General features: G+C 41.0%; 1 protein-coding gene across 2 annotated transcripts; it reads right to left on the bottom strand.

Moving 5' to 3' along the window:
• Positions 1-255: 255 nt before the first annotated feature.
• On the bottom strand, positions 256-15,297 carry LOC129360046 (uncharacterized). Of its 2 annotated transcripts, XM_055030115.1 has the most exons (4): positions 14,763-15,296; positions 14,378-14,490; positions 12,341-12,660; positions 257-12,248 (listed from the first exon to the last, which is right to left on the bottom strand). In XM_055030115.1, exons 3-4 carry the CDS (start codon positions 12,397-12,399, stop codon positions 998-1,000), a joined length of 11,310 nt encoding a protein of 3,769 aa, XP_054886090.1. In that variant the 5' UTR covers positions 12,400-12,660; positions 14,378-14,490; positions 14,763-15,296; the 3' UTR covers positions 257-997. The 2 variants fall into 2 exon arrangements, with proteins under 2 accessions (XP_054886089.1, XP_054886090.1); XM_055030114.1 differs by having other exon boundaries at positions 256-12,660; positions 14,763-15,297.
• Between the last annotated feature and the right edge of the window lie 1,649 nt (positions 15,298-16,946).

Raw genomic sequence — 16,946 nt, 5'->3', positions numbered from 1 at the left:
GTAGAATGAGTGAACCTGGGCCTAAAGAGCTTCCTGCCAACAGCCTATATGACCCAGGAAACCCCTAAACCAGTGCATCCAGATTCTTGCCCCCTGGGTGCCCAGGGGGCAAGGCAATCCACACCTCCACCTAAACACTACCCAAATTTCCCCCCATTTAAAGCACCTTCTCAACATTCAAAGAAAAAGCTTTAAGAATGCAGTCTTCTCCCATTTTAAAGCATTATAAAAATAAAAAAGAACATTTTGTGAAATCTTTCAGAAATCTTTTTTTTATTATTATTTTTAATCCTCAAAAGAAAAAAAAAATCACATGGTGAGAAATATCTGTGTTAAATGTGGTTTTTCTTGTTGTTTGAAAAAGTCCATGTAATGCTACATTCACAGCAACACAAAATCACTCCTAGAAACATCCATCTTATAAAACAAAGTACTGTATAACTTTAAAACAGCAACAATCGTATCAACTCCATGTGACCATGTTCGTTTTGAAACTCTTGCTGCATAGACAAACTATGTTGTATACCATTTGAAGATCTTTGACTTTGAAGAGTTATTTTATACATTGTAAGGTTTTCACAACAGGAGAGGTAAAACAGACCAGCCATTGTTTATAATGCAGAATAAATGCATATTATTTCATAAAGCACTTTATGATGGGGCAGTTTGCAATGTGTTTATGTAAGGTATGTTCACCACACCAGGAAATAAGATACAGATGTCACTGTTAACATGGGAGATATGTTAGCTTCTGACATTCAAAGTCAAATGGAATGGTAACAATAAATATAGAATACAAATACAAAATAAAACAGTTCATCTCTGAAAAAGACAGCAGCAGCAGTTTAAGAGCATGTCACAGTGACCTATACAATCACAAATAAATTTGTTTCGGATGGCAAGTTACTTAAATTTTGAATTGCATTATTTATTCACTGCATGTTTCAGGTGTTATAATATCAGAAAAACTTCTTTATTTTAATGTCAGTCTTTTTTTCTACCAGTCAGACACCTCCATGAAATCTTCTAATTCACTTATGGCAATAATGTCACGAGGCTGATACTCCAAGTTAGCTGAGTGATCGTTTTCACAAACTGAACTTCTACCAAGCGGACTGTTTGTGTCACATTCGGGAAAAGTGTTGCATGAGTCCCGTGTGCTGTTCACCAAGTTGTATGTCTTGGTGATGTCATTAACTGTGTCCATGTATGGTGTTTTCTCTGGACTGTAGCGATGGCCCTCGGAGTTCTGATCAATTTCAGGAACTGGAGTTCTGCAGCTGTGGTTTTCTCTTGAGGCCTGCTGGCTTTGGTGTAGAGCTGCTGGGACTGAGGAGCTGCTTTCATGCACAGAGTTGACGACAGCTGCCTGGTAGTTTTGTGGAGAACTGTGCTGGCCTTGATAAAACCTAAAAGGCTTACTAGCAACTGTGGTGACAGAGGAGAGGGACTGTGATTGCTGATTGACTGGCAGTTGTTGTTGTTGTCCTTGAGACTGTTGGTGTTTTTGGTGAAGCTGAGGTTGAGAAATATTCTGACCAGTCTGGCGCACATTCAGCTGAACATATTTTCCTGTCTCAGGATCAAAGAAAGTCTTTGTTTTTACTTGAACAGGTACATCTACGACAAAGAACTGCCCAGACCCCAGATCTTGCAGTACCTTCCGCTGAGTCAATGGATAGTTGGTTGACTCTACATGGTATTGTGTCATAGGAGTGGCCGGATGATTGACATGATGGAGAGTGGGAGAAGAGGATACGTGAGCAACTGTTTGAAGAGCTGCAGGTTTGGAAGCAGGGCTAGAAGCATGAAGAGACACAACAGAACGAGCATGAGGCGAAGGACTGGGGATAGAAATGGGGCCGGTGGCATGAGGAGAAGCATGAAAAGAGTAATGAGAGGATTTGCGATCTTTATGAGAGGAAGGCAAGCTGGATCCAGTAGCTGGAGCAAGAGCAAAGGCAACAGGCGGAGAAAAATGGGGGGAAGCCACAACATGGGGTTTGGAGGAGCATACCTCATTTGAGGAGGATGATGAAGAAGGAAAACTGGAGACCTCTTTCCCAAGTCCTACAGGGTTTCCTTCTGCAGCCTTGGAAAGTTCTTTCTTCATCCTTCGAGAGGTTAACCTTTGAGCTCTCCGTAAGGCTTTTTCACTTTTCGGTGGAACAGCTGGAGGTTTGCCCAGAGACCGCGAGACATCACTGCTGAAACTGCATGCCGATTCAGGTCTGTCAAAATCAAACAGGCCATGCATGTCGGTCAGATCTGCTGCACTCGTCGCAAAGCTCTCCACATCCTCTGACATACTACTGATGACAGAGCGAGATTCATCATCATCCGTTGCCACACTTCTCCTAGAATAGGGTCTCATGTGAGGGATAGTGTTTGAGTAATCTTGTAATGAAGACTCGCTGATAGCAGCAAAACGACTAAATGGGGTCCCTGCATTTCGTCTGACTATCTCCTGGTCATCCTCTGCTTTATCTGATGCTCCATCAAATGTTGAACCCATTGAGAAGTCCTCTCCAAAGTTCTTATGGAAGCGTGGTTTGATGGACTTTGTGAGAGAGGAACCTCTCATGGTGTTGTCCTTCACTCTGAACATCAAGGGCTTGGCTCCTGGTGCAGGAGACGAGGTGTTGGAACGGGGCAGAGTTGGAGCTGGAGATACAGCAGCATGAGGTCTGTAATGTCTGTGGTTCAAGAAGTCATTGGGTGATTCAAGTTCCTCTTGTTTCTTTTTCTGTTGTTGTTGTGGGGACAACTGTTTTTCTCTGGATATTCTCTCTCTATTGGTTGAGGTGATTGCAAAATACTGGAGAGCATTCATCTTCTGTGCTGTTCCTTTGTCCATCTCTTGACAGTCTCTTGCTTTTACATTGAGAGATGTTACCTGCTCATCATCTTCCATCTTGTCAGCTTGACTATCATTATCTGTTTTAGTTGGTGTCAAATCTTTAGCATTCTCCTGTTTGAAATGTTTTTCTAGTCTCTGTTCTCCCACGATTTCTTCCTTTTCAGCAGCTATGTAATCATTTTTCAACATTTTCTGTGATGCAGTTTTCTCCTCTTCCACAAGACTTTCATTCATTGGCACTTCATTCAGATGTTGGATTTTGTTAAGTTCTTGTGTCTGTTTGACACTTTCCTTCTCTGAAATGAAGACATTTATTCCTTCTCTTGTTTTTCCTATTGTTTCCTTTTCAGTATTGCCAACTATCTGCTCTTTTCCTGGTTTAACTTGTCTTTGCTCCTCAATCAGAGATGCTATTCTTTGCTGCTTTTTTTGTGCAAGCCTTTTCCGGTGCTCTTCTACATCACTTTGTTTTTGCTCCTTCTGTGCAACTCTCCTCTGTTGCTGCTCATGTATTGCTTTTCTTTCCTGCTCATCAGACTCTCCTCTCTTTTGTTCTTCTGCTGAAAGCATCCTTTGCTTGTCCTCTTGAGAAAGTTCCTTTTGTTCCTCCTCTATTTCTCTTCTTTGTTTGTCCTGTTTGGCAGTTTGCCTTTCTTTTTCTCTGTGTTCCAATTGGGAATATCTTTGATTCAGTTCTGTTGCTTTCCTTCGTCGGTCATTTGGACTTTGAGGTGCTCTCCTTTGTTCCTGTTCTGTTTCTCTTTTTTGTTCTTGTACGGTTCTCCCCTTCTTATCTTCTTCTGCGGCTTTTCTCATTTGTGGGCCTTCTCTGAGCCTTCTTTCTTGCTCCAATTGTCCAGTTCTCTTCAGCTGCTCTTCAACTGCTAAACTCTGTTCATGTAAAGTTTTTGTCTGTTGCTCTTCTTTTGCAATCCTCCTTTGCTGCACTTCTGCTTCTCTTCTTTGTTGTACTTTGTGTGCATCTTGTCTTGTTGGCTCTTCTTCAGCAGTCCTCCTATGAAGATCAATTTGTGCAGCTCTCTTTTGCTGCTCTTCTCCTGCCCCTTTGTGTTGTTTTTCAGGAGAAGCTATCCTCTGCTGCTGTTCTTCTGCAGTCCTCCTTTGTTGCTCAAATGGCGAAGCCCTCAATTGTTGCCTTTCTGCTGCTCTTCTCTGTTGCTCTTCATGAGCAGCTTTCCTGTGTTGCTCCTCTGCAGTCCTTCTTTGTTGAACCAGTTGTGCAGCCATTTTTTGGTGCTCCTCCATTTCTCTTCTCTGTTGTTCTTCATGAGCAGCCATCTTTCTTTGTTCCTCTTCTGTAATCCTCCTTTGCTTTTCCTCTGCTGCTTTCTTTTGTTGTTCATCATATGCTGATTTCCTTCTTTGTTCATCTTCTGCAATCTTTTGCTGCTCTGCAGCTTTTCTCTGTTCCTCTTCTTCTGTGATTCTTCGTTTTTGCTCCAGTACTGCAGCCCTTCTCTGCTGCTCCTCCACTTTTCTTCTCTGTTGTTCTTCATGGGCAGCTTTCTTCCTTTGTTCTTCCACAATCTTCCGTTGCTCTTCCTCTGCTGCTCTCCTCTGTTGTTCTTTTTTTGCAATTCTTTGTCGTTGCTCCAGTTGTGTGATCCTCATTTGCTGCTCCTCTGCTAATCTTCTCTGTTGTTCTTCATGTGCAGCTTTTCTCTGTTGCTCTTCTGCAATCCTTCTTTGTTGCTCAAGTTGTGCAGCCCTCCTTTGCTGTTCCTTTGCTGCTTTTCTCCGTTGTTCTTCATATGCAGCTTTCCTTTTTTGCTCTTCTTCCTCCATCTTCTTTCGCTGCTCCTCTGCTACTCTTCTCTGTTGTTCTTCATATGCAGCTTTCCTTTTTTGCTCTTCTTTCTCCATTTTCTTTCGCTGCTCCTCTGCTACTCTTCTCTGTTGTTCTTCATATGCAGCTTTCCTTTTTTGCTCTTCTTTCTCCATTTTCTTTCGCTGCTCCTCTGCTACTCTTCTCTGTTGTTCTTCATATGCAGCTTTCCTTTTTTGCTCTTCTTCCTCCATCTTCTTTCGCTGCTCCTCTGCTACTCTTCTCTGTTGTTCTTCATATGCAGCTTTCCTTTTTTGCTCTTCTTTCTCCATTTTCTTTCGCTGCTCCTCTGCTACTCTTCTCTGTTGTTCTTCATATGCAGCTTTCCTTTTTTGCTCCTCTTCCTCATTCTCTCGCTGCTCCTCTGCTACTCTTCTCTGTTGTTCTTCATATGCAGCTTTCCTTTTTTGCTCCTCTTCCTCAATTCTCCTTTGCTGCTCTTCCGCTATTCTTTGCTGTTCTTCATGTAGAGCCTTCCTCTGTTGCTCTTCTTCTGTAATCCTTCTTTGTTGCTCCAGTTTTGCAGCCTGTCTTCGTTGTTCCTCTGCTGCTTTTCTTTGTTGTTCTTCATATGCAGCTTTCCTTTTTTGCTCCGCTTCCTCAATCCTCCTCTGCTGCTCCTCCGCTACTCTTCTCTGTTGTTTTTCATGTAGAGCAGTCCTCTGTTGCTCCTTTTCTGCAATACTTTGTTGAGCTTGTTGTGCAGTCCTCCTGTACTGCTCCTCAACTGATCCTCTCCATTGTACCTCATGTGTAGCTTTCGTCTGTTGCTCTTCTACTGTCCTCCATTGATGCTCCTCTGCTTCGTGAGCCACTAATTCTGTCTTATCTATGGGGGAGTTCATAGAATCTATCTGATTTGGATCTTTGTCTGCATAGACTGTCATTTGGGCATTCAGAGGTGTTTTTTCTTGTCTTTCTTTGTCTCCAAGTTTGAACATTCCAGTTCTTTGGTGCTCCCTCTCCATGATAGGAAATACTAGCGATTTGGACTCTTTGTTGACGGTGGCTGTTATCTCTGTCTTACTTGATAAGCTTTGGGTTTTAACAGAGTGGTCTTGTTGGTAATCAGTAAACACAGGGCGTCTGCTGTGACGGGTCTGTATTAGTGGGAAGAACCCTTCCTTTTTGTTGGGAGGGAATTGCTGAAGCGGCTGCTCTTCTTTATCCTCTGAAACAATCACCTTTAATCTGGCATAGTCTGCAATAGCTGATATTTCTGGTATTGCAGACACTCGTTCTCTTGGATTCGGCTTAGCTTCAGAATGTGTGTTTGTTAAATTTTGATTACCCGAATTCTGTCTTTCCGTTGCACAGGACTCCAACTGGTTCACCTCATCATAAGTTCTGGTAGGATTAGATTGGCTTGCCTCCAAATTTATTATTTTGTTCCAACTCTCCATGGAACCACCAGGCTGTTTTGAAGTAACTGTATCATCGCCAGTTTCCAAATCTTCACTTGTCAAGTTCTTACCATCAATAATTTCTGAACTTGACTGATCTGTCTTTTTTTCACTTGGATCCACAGTGAACACAAAGACATCACTTTGCAGTTCAGTGCCAATAAATGTCTCGTTTGGTAATAACTTTAGGACATCATTTACCTTTAAATCCTTTCCAGCTGTGATATTAGCAGGAGATGTGTTGCTTGTCTCTGCTGGTCCTTGCACTTGAAAATAATCTGCTTCCACCATCTGTACACTAGATTCTGACTTTTTGTCTCCAGCTTTAATGCTCTCCCTGGTTGTATTTACATTGTTCTGTTTCTCATTTTCCTTCAATGAGTCAGACAGTTTCCTTACGCTGGATAATACATACTGTACAGCTAATTTTTCTTCCAGACTGTCTTTCATCTTCTGCTCACTGTTTTCATGAATCAAGTTTTCAAAATGATGCCCATGATTTGAAATTTGCAGTTTTCCTTCACTGCTGGATGTGACAACCTGATTCTGTTCAGACACAAACCCTGCATTCGGAGGAACAGCTTTCATAGGACATTTTTCCAACATGTCCACGTTATCTGTTTTACTTGCACTTGGCACAACTCTGACGGCAATGTTATCAATATGCACACTCGTAACTTCTTGATTGTGTTCTTTACTGAATGTTTCAGTGGATTGATGGCTTTGAGACACCATCCTAGTGTTATCCACGCAGGAATCATTGAAGGGGCTTGGTGGAGAAAAAGGGCAGGTGTTGTCTTCTGGTTCAGCCGCACACTGCCCATCATTGTTACTGCTTTTGGAAATATTTTTAAATGTTTTCATGTTGTCGTTCATTGGCTGATCGTTTATGGCTTTGTCAATTTTATCATGGGATATTTCATTGATGAAAGGCTTTTGCATTTCATGTTGACTTCCCTTGTCTCCTGCCTCTGGGTGGCCAGAGGTTTCTGACCAATTTTCCTTTGGCATGTTAACACTTACATCCTTTGTTTCTTCTCGAGTTGTGTCCATTTGGCGGAGAACTGGTTGAGTTTTGGCCAAGACTTTGTCTTTAGAAGGTATAAACCCGGCTTCTGGTTGTCTCTTCTTCTGTAGTTCTGCAATAGTAGCACAATCGCTGAGTTGGAGATCTGCGTTTTCAGCTGATATTTCTCTGTTCATTTCTTTCCCGTTTAAAATTTCTTTCACATTATCTGAATAGTTATTCTTTTCAAGAGAATCTTCATTTTCTTTCATAACACCGGGACTCTTTTTTGAGTCTGTTGCCTTCACTAATACTTTTGCTTCTTCTAGGCTGGAATTCTCTCTACCTGAATCTGATGTATTGCTCTCTGCCTTTACTGAATTGGTCTGATTTTCAGTGTTGTTATTCTGTGGGCTACTATTGACTGTTGGGTTTCTTTCTACTACAGTTACCATAATCCCCATAATCTGCACACTGTCATCTCTTACAGAGGATTCATTTTGAGTCACACAATCTTCTGATTCTGAGTCTTTATGAGCTTCTTCTTTAGCAGCTTCTGCAGTCACAGGTTTGGATATACCACTAGCTTGTGCTATGCCTTTCGTTTTGGTGAGAGTTTCATCATTTTCCACTTGTTGCATTTCCCCGCTCAGTCTTCCAAATGTTTCTGTGTGATTTTCTTCGTTTTGTTTGTTTTCCACACAGATGTTAGTTGTGCTCACAGAGGTACCTGTGGGGAGGATTGTTTTTGTGGATTTTTCTGAATGATCAACTGCTGCTTCACTATCTACTGTATCTGAGCTCAGAGATGAAGCAGACTTGTCTGGTTCTTTTTGCACTCCTGAAGGCTCAAGCTGATGCTTTGTTGTGATTTTGTTGGACACTGTGGTTTCATGCTTCTTAGGCACTTCCTGTGATGAAGGCCTCTGTCGAATGTTAACACTCTGACCACTTGCTGATAGCATGGCCGAGCTTTTGCCCATAAAGCCTTCTGGTAAAGCAAATCCCTTTTCTTTTATTGCGGAAATCTCTTTTTCAGCATGTGCTTTTATTTTGGAAGTCAGTATTTCCTGCTTAGTTTGAGCTTTTTCTCTTTGAGATAAAGCTCTAAGTGGAGCAACAGCCATGTCTTTGCCTTTGTCAATTCGCTGATCAATTAACTTTCTTTCATGTTTAGCTGAAACAGATTCTTTTTGCAGGGAAGCCTTGTCTTTAATAACATCATTTTTTTCTGATTTCTGACCACTGTCGTCCTTCAGTTTGTCAGATACATTTTCTGTGTTTGCTTTATCACATAAATTTGTTAGAAAAGAATGAGCGCTACCTAAATGTGGTTTATTTAATGGCTCATTGCAATCACTCTCTTGTACTGTCTCGTTACTGTGTTTAAAGTTTCTACCTCCCTCCTTATTCGCTGTCTCTGGTGTTAAAAACGAATCACTAACACAAGGTCTGTCAATTGATGTCAAATTATTTCCTATTTCAACTTTGTGTTCTTTGGCTTGTTCGTTATTTTCTACAGCTGACAGTTTGGTGCTGTTTGCAGATGTTGGATATGTAAAACCATATTTTTCCCTAAGCCTTTCATAATCATCAGTCACTGCATGAGTTTGTGTTTCCAGTGGGTGGTTCTGTTCTTTGTTCCTGGCATTTTCACCAGTATTAGAATCATCATTCTTTAAAAGACCTTCTTCTTTGGTGAAAATAATGTTTCTCACTTTTTGTTTTTGCTCTCCTCTCATTTTCTCCTTTGTTTTAGGTAACTCTGTTTTGGCTCTTGCTAATTCTATCTTAACTTGCTCAACTCTGTCTGGTTCCTGTCTGGCCTGTTGTGTTGGTGCAAGCTTGGCTGTGAATTTAGCTGACCTCTCCAGCAGGTTTTCTGTTTTTGATTGCTCAGATTCCTTTTGCTCCAGGTTTTCTTCCAGTTTTGTTTTTTCTCCCCGTGTGTCTTCTGTGCTCCCTGTACATGATGTGGCCTTCTCTAAATTAATATGACATGCATGACTTGAGTCTTTCTCATCCCTACCTTCCCTGACATCCTCGACTTTCATGTGGTCTGTTTTGACCTCCAACACTTCTATTCCCATCCTCTTCACATCTATTGTTTTAGTTTGCAGGTCTTTTATCTGCTCTCTTTGTTTGCCTCTAATCTGTTCTTCTTTAACATTTTCCATATTGATTTTCTCTGCATACATCTGCTCTCCCTCTGCTTTTTCTGTGCTCTGCTGTTTTTTCTCTGCTTGCACGCCATTGGCCTGTTCATGTTTAACTTGGTCTATTCTGACCTGCTCAGGCGCCTCGGTCTTTGCCAGTTTGGTTTTTTCGTGTTCCTCTTTTAGCTTCTCCTTTTCAGCTTGTTCTGTTTTGAGCTTCTTAGGGACTTTTTCTGTAACATTTGTTGGCTCGTCTGTTGGCTTCAAAACCCTTTCTTTTTCACCCGTAGTCTGTTTCTCTTCTTCCTGATGAAAATATGTGTCTCTTGCCTTTTCTTTTTGTTCATTTTTTCTCTCTTCCCCTTCAATTATATGATCATCTTTGACTTGTCTTACATTTTGCAATTCTTGCATTTTGACCGTTTCTAATGCAGGTTGCCTTGACGAAATAAACTTTGCTATTTCTATTTTTGGTGGTTCTGCAGGCTCCTTCTGTTGGGTTTTGGTCATTTCCGCTTGGTGATATTGTGGTTTCCTGTGGGATGCCATCACCTGTTCACATTTCGTGTCTACAGTCTGCATGTTCTTTACCTGATTTGTCATTGCGACAGTCAATGTATTTTTTTCAATAAATGTTGGATTTGGCTGATTTTTCTTTTCAAACCGAGGTTTAGTTTGTATCTTTTCATTTGGAGCTGGTATATTTAGTTTAGTCTGACCTGTTGTTATTATGTCCATTGTTTTGTCTGACGTAGTATTTTGTTGGCCTCTACCATACTGATCAGTAAATCTGTTATAATTCTGTCTTAAATTGGCATCCTTTACTTCTTCTTTTTCTCCACCATGCAAATTTTCTTGCTTTAAACGTTCTACTAAAGACTCTGTCTCATGTTTCATTGGGGGAACATTTGTTTTGAGATGGATATTTTCTGTATCTTGGACACTTGCTTGTCTCCAATTATCCTGGGAGGACACATTTTTGTAATTGTGTGTGTTTTCTTTTAACTGGTCATATTTGTCCGCCTTTACGAACACTCCTCCTTGCGTTGCATTCACTTTGCCTATTAGGTGTTCTCTATGTTGAATGTTGTCAACACTCAATCTTGATGTGTCCTCAGCTGAGTAAGACTGCTTGACTTCATCTGCAGATCCATAAATATCTTGCCTGTAGGGAGTAAATGATGCAAAACATTTATTCAGATTCTGCCCATTTCCTAGCAGCTGATTGTTGGAGTAATTTGAAGTTACAAAACCACTGAATCCAGAGCCATGGCTTTGCATTTGAGCTACCTGGTAATCATTTACAGTGTTTTCTGAATAGTGGCCTGAGTTTACTCTAGTGGAGTGAGATGTCTGGGCAGTAAGTGATAGTCCGGGGGTGTGATACTGGTTTATAGCAGCATTTGTACTTCTTACTGGTTCTGTCTGGAGACAGTGAACATCTGAACTAGTAAGTGCACTTTCGTGTGGCTCCTGGCCGTAGGGCTGCTGGTTCCTCTCTGCTGTATCTAAGCCTTTGAACTTGGTTGGACTGTAGGTGCTTTTTACTCTTTTTCTGTTGTCTTTCAGGTTGAAGAGCAGACTTGTGGCTCGAGATCTGTAGCTGGACATCCTGACATCAGGAGTTGCTCCTCGGCTTTCAGCTCTCACTGGAGGATGCTCTACTGGTTGAGGGGAGACTTCATGCTTGTGTAAGCCGGATGTGTCTACATCCTGATGTTTTTGGACTGAAGGTGTGAGCTGCTGGCCAATTCTAAAGGAATTTGCTTTGTTACTGCTGACAATGTTCATCTCTGCTGTCAATGTGTTCGTTCCTGAGGTAAACCAACTTTCATTCCTACTGAATGTTTCTTGTTGATTAGTCGTGTCATACTCTGACATCATTTTAACCTTTTGCTGCAGAGCTTTGACAGAGCTGATGGTGTCTCTGACACGTCGAGACATCTCAGTAGAAGGTGACGCAGTTGACGGACGGTGAGGTGGAAGTTTGTTAGTCCCCAGCCTCTGTGTCCACTTTCTCTGAGGATGATGAACCGCCAGCTCTGACTCGCAGCGTTTCTCCACAGCTGACGCTCTCTGGACCTGAGAGGAAGTTGAGGTGGAGCGTGGAGCCGTCAGAGGAACCGGATATCCCAGGTGATTTCGAGGTTGTCTGATGTCTCTATGACGGCTGTGTGCTTGATTTTCAAGAGAAAGTTCATTGTACATGGGGGTCTGATACCATTTAGGAAACTCTGAGTAATGCATAAAGCCTGAGACTTCTGCTTGCTGAAACGGAAACCTGTTGTAATCTCTCCATAACTGGAAGGGACTGAACTCACTGTGGATGAAGAAGTTAGAGTTGCAGTTGGCCTGTGCAGAAATGATGTGTTTCGTTTGTGATGACCTCATGTAGCTGTGAGACATTTGGGCCACTGATTCTGCTTCAGAGGAATAGAAGTTTGGGTCTCGACATGAAAATGGCCCGACAGGATGGAAATGATGGTTGAAATTTTGCTGGTATGAGAATTCAGAAAGTTCTCTCTGAATACTCATGAGAGCTGATTTGTCCCAACTTGTCCCATCATCCCGCTCTCTGATGTTATCTTCCACCCCTGCTGCATCTCTGTGTCCATCAGAGTTAAACGCCCTGATGAGAGACGAAACTCTCGAGTGGCTTCTGCGTTGCTGTGAACTCAACTCTGTGGCTCCGTTGCTGTGGAAGGACAGCTCCTCTTCCCTCAGAGACCTGCCCAGCTGTGAGGTTTCCACTAAGGATTGCTGGAATGTGGCAGAAACCATCCCCTGTGTCATGTCCCCATAAGCCTCCCACTGAGCATCTCTCTGGATCTCTGCTCCATACATCCCTGCTGTGATCCAGTCTTGTCCATATTGCTGCACACTGAGGTTAAAATTCTCCTGCACAGCTCTCTTTCGGTCCTCCCTTTCTCTCTCCTCTCTGTCTCTGCAGAAAGCCAGCTGTCTGTCTGAGTAGGCGCTAGGCGAACACAAACTGAGGTCAGAGTCATTATAAACGGCCTCATCTCCAATGCAAAGGCTTCTGAATGCTCTGTCCGTCAGATTGCTGACCTCTCGATCAGTCTCATCCAGGAAGGAGCCCCCACTCGATGTGTCACTGAAGCCTCCATCACTGTGCTTCCTGTGCCCACTGCTCTTCCGCCTCGAGCGACGCTTCTCAACTGAGGTCATGACGCAAACTTACAAAAACAAAATATATTGCTTTTTAGTCGTTTGGTCATTCATGCAAATATAGACCTTAAAGTTTCAATCTGTTTCAGCTGGTGGAGCTGCTGCACCCGAAGTTTGGGGCCTCTGTTCAAGATTTTCTGCAGAGGCATTGTTTGTTTCACTATGGTTATGCACAAATGATCCTTCAATCTGCTGCTTTCCTGGAAGAAATAAAAGAGAAGAGTATCAACCCAGATTCCACTAACTCCAAAAAAACAGAACTTTGATTTGTAAAAAAGCTAAATTGTTATGCATCTAAATCAAAAACACTGCATTGCAACCAATTCCCTCCCAAAGCCACCCAATTATCAAACAGAGAGCCCCTGTGCGTACATCGGTCAATAAATAAAGTTGTTCTGCAAAAGCTCCTGTATTTACAGCTTAGAATACTTTAAGAGCTTTGAAGTTATTCTATAAAACAACATCAAAATACTAGTGTGGCAAAAAGCTACCCCTGCACATCACCCTGAACACGCTACTCCCAATGTTAAATATAATGGTGGCAGCATCATGCAGGGATAAGGTGGAAGCTGATAAAAGATGGTTAGAGATAAATAGAGGAAAATCCTGCAGAACCCCAGTCAGAGGCTTCAGAATAAGGCAGACGTTTTCCTATCAGACAGCCAGACCCACAATTAATTAATTCTCTGTCATTGCAATGTTTTACTTATGATACGTGATTTTCTTTCCCGTTTGAACTAAGCAGCAATGTACTGTATGTGGTTCTGAAAACAGCCCTGTAAATCCTTTCACTCAGTCACTATGACCTTCAGGGACATGTTGTGAAGCAAACCAGCCTGTTGCTAGGCTCAGAAAAGACGGACTCACGTGAGTTATTTTGAGTGATCAAGATGCATCAGTGCAGGTTGGACAGGGCACACATACAAACACACGCATACAAGTCGATATTGCACCTGAAGAAAGATTTTGATGCAAATTTGGCAAAAACTCTAAGTTTGGACAAAATGAAGTGTTTAATTTACTATTGACAACAAGAATTTGGAAGAAACAAAAAGACATTTGTGGTTTGGGAATAGTGACGTATGACCTACCCAAACCTAATCTTGGAAAAGTCATTCGTTTATTACACAGAGAGCAGGTGGAAAGTAGATTTTCCTGTACCAGAAATACTTTAAAGGTTAGGCATTAGAGGAAAGATTAGAGAATAACTTCAGATAAATTTAGCAAAATTCAAACCTTGTTTTATATGACACTTAATGAGGCCATAGAAATGTTTAATACCAAATGAATCAGGTTTAGTGAGTAATATAAAGTTTCATGATTAAATTATTGTCTAGATTTACAAATGTTAACTATACACTACATGGCCAAAGATTAGTGAGTTTAGATTTATACCTGTGTTATATCCACTTTACTTCATTGAACTTGCAGTTTCCACTCATCTATATTTACAATTGAGATATAAAATAATAACAGTATGCACTAACATACCACCAGTATTATATTTGCCTCTCTTGAAGTCTCACTTTAAGACATCATGCATGAATGTTCCACTAAATATTAATATATTTTGAGGTAACTTAGTATTACCATGTGCATCATGTGCCTAAATAAGTGACTGCCAAGCAGACGTCACTTTGCCCAGAATATCCGGCGTGAATCATTAATATTCTTTGATCTGGAGGCCTTTCATTTCATGCACATCTTCACACATGCTCGGTTAGCACTAAATCTTTGACCATTTGCCCTAACACGTTAGTTTTGATTTGAACTTTTTACTGCTAACTTTAAATTAAGAAAACAGTCCAAAAAAATAACTCTGCCTTTCGACAGCAGTGCATCAATATTAGCAACAAAAGCCACATTCTTCATGAAACATGAAATAAAATCATGCAGAGCTATGACAAGTTTCCTTACTGTCGGTGTTTTATGCAGCAATAATCTTCCCGTTAGCTGTCAAGATGATTTCTTTTCATTCTTGCATGCAGCAGGTTTATTTTTGTCCAGTGACGAGCTTCCAGCTCTAAAACCTGACACCAAAGAGGAGTAAATTTCAGCTTTGGTCTGAAGGCGAACTGTAACGGCTTCATAGCTTCTTAGAACAGAATGGACTAAATGCATTTAAATGGCAGCGAGGTGAAAATAAACATCAGTCAGATGAGGTTAGGATTAAAGAATTACTTTTTTTTTAGCATTTACTTAAACTTCTACAACTCAGATTTTACTCAATTCAACATTTCTCTAATGTGCTTTTTTAGATTTTTTTTATATGAAACAATACACAGCAAACCTATAATCTTACCTTCCAGGTTTATAATCCATAATTTGGGAACTGTTTATTATGTCCCTATCAATCTAATCCTGAACTGTCACCTCACACATCCACTCTCTGGGAGAGCCAGGCTCTTTCTATTCAGAATAATCCAAATCCAGTTTGAGGGCCACTGTGAGATCTCAGAGGATCTGACCAGCAGCAGGCAGTGGAAGTCAGGACTGGAGATCAGACAAAAATAGAGGAGCTGTCCCACAGAGAGTGTCCACCATGAGGCCGTAGAATGAGGGCTTGAGCTTAGCATGTGGCTCTGTGAGATCCTTTGGTGTCGAGTGTCAGACGGATGAAACAAACAGCCTCTAAACTATTTATAAATCTGGACAGCTATGTAGGCCATTAGCAGTGGCAGCTAACTGTGAGTAAACTGGGGAAGTCGGTGAGAAGGTTGAGTAGGTGAACACACAGGGTGAGGGGATAAAACTACATTTTCTAAAGATGTGTTGATGGGTGAAGGGTAGGTGAGGGTTGCCCCAGGAGGGTTGTAATTCAGAGATATAAATAGCTCAAAGAATCACTGTGTAGTCCTCTTCACCCAACAGAGCAGACAGGAAGTGGATGGGTTATAAACATCTGGCCTTCAGTCGCCACCCACAACATCACAGGAAAGGTGGTTGAAGCAGAAGACAAAGTGAGATTTTATTCGACAAAATTAGTCTCACAACTTTTCACATTGCTAACAACAAATCTCAACATAGAATTTGACAGATAAACATAAAGTTGTGGATAATTGTGAAATGGATGGAAAATTATGGTTTATAAAATCGGTGCTATACAAATAAACTGAACTGAATTGAATTAATTGCATCTTCCTTTTGGCCGCTTTGAATAATGTTCTCCTTAATAAAGCAAATTAAACATATACATTTTTACCTATTTTAAATAATAGATTAACTATCTGTCTATAATGAACTTTTGGTTATAGCTCTATTATCCCAACCTGCTTGAAAGATCTACATAATTTTCTCCCTGACCCTTCTGGTGTGTTTCTTGCTCTTTGTGTTGCTATTTGTTGTCTAACATTCCTCTGTTTATTAAGTGAATTCTGAAGACACCTGTTTGCACTGGTCTTTGTTTGAGTTAATAAAACTAAATGTGAATAAATGGAATATACACCACACTCTTTGGGTTTTATTTGTAAAAAATAAATAAATAAAAAAATAAATAAAATCAGTCAATCCACTTTATTACTTTGAGTTGGTCTGTCTATCATCTAAAATCTTAATAACTGAGGAACACTGAAGCTTTTGGTTGCACTGAGTCAAAATGTGAAGATTTCTGAATAACTGCAGTTTGTGGATATATTTTAACAAGTTCTTGGCTTTTTGTGCTTTAAAGCAGCACTTCCAGGAATGTAGTTTTCACACTAACTCCCCGCCAACTGTAATTAAAGATTTATTGTCAGATCTCCCTGACAACAACCTTCCTCACCCCAATAAAAAAATATCATAGGGCTCAGAAAGGGGAGGAACTGTGCCTCCCTCTTTAACTCCCATCTTCCTCCTCTCCAACCGCCCGCTGCTATAATAGGAGATCGCTGCAGCGGATTGCTCTCTGGGATTGTTGGCGGCGGCTGCAGAGCTGCCAGGGTGGGATGATGGACACACACACATGGGCATTAATGGAGACACACTTGTTCCCGTATGCATGCACAAGCAGCACACATACAAACTCAGAGTGCAAGAGGAAAGGCTGAAGAAGTAGAATAATGGCTCTTTTCCTTTTAAAACATCAAATACGTTCATTTCTCACTAATTAAGAAATTACTTTTCATTAATGATGACTTGTTTTACCTTTTCATTTTTCTATAAAGCACTTAATATTATGCTATCCAAATTTAATCAATTTTGTAAAGCAAATTAAAAAAATAAAAAATAAATAAACATGAAATAACCCACTGACTGTATCCCTTTTAAACATTCAGGTTTCCTAGAGAAGCCTGGGATTCGCTCATGAAGTACAGACAGGATTCCTGCTCACTGAGTCCCTCTAGTGGATAAAATAAGTCACACATCTAAAAAGATTTCACTGCAGAAAAGACTTTTTTGTAAAAGCATGTCAGGTTATTGCACCTTGCAGTTCTGCCTCCTCCCTTCTAAATAGTTTTAGTGAGAAGCCACTGAGCCCTGCGAGCATTGATCACAAACGCTGATGATG

Source organism: Poeciliopsis prolifica, unplaced genomic scaffold, assembly GCF_027474105.1.
Source record: "Poeciliopsis prolifica strain line A6 unplaced genomic scaffold, Auburn_PproV2 SCAFFOLD005, whole genome shotgun sequence".
NCBI classification, from domain to species: domain Eukaryota; kingdom Metazoa; phylum Chordata; class Actinopteri; order Cyprinodontiformes; family Poeciliidae; genus Poeciliopsis; species Poeciliopsis prolifica.
The sequence above is the reverse complement of the archived record's forward strand: the minus strand, read 5'-3'. Positions and strand labels throughout refer to the sequence as shown.

Excerpts from the sequence above, each read along its gene's own strand:
- LOC129360046 (XM_055030114.1), bottom strand. The coding sequence starts at position 12,460 with ATGACCTCAGTTGAGAAGCGTCGCTCGAGGCGGAAGAGCAGTGGGCAC.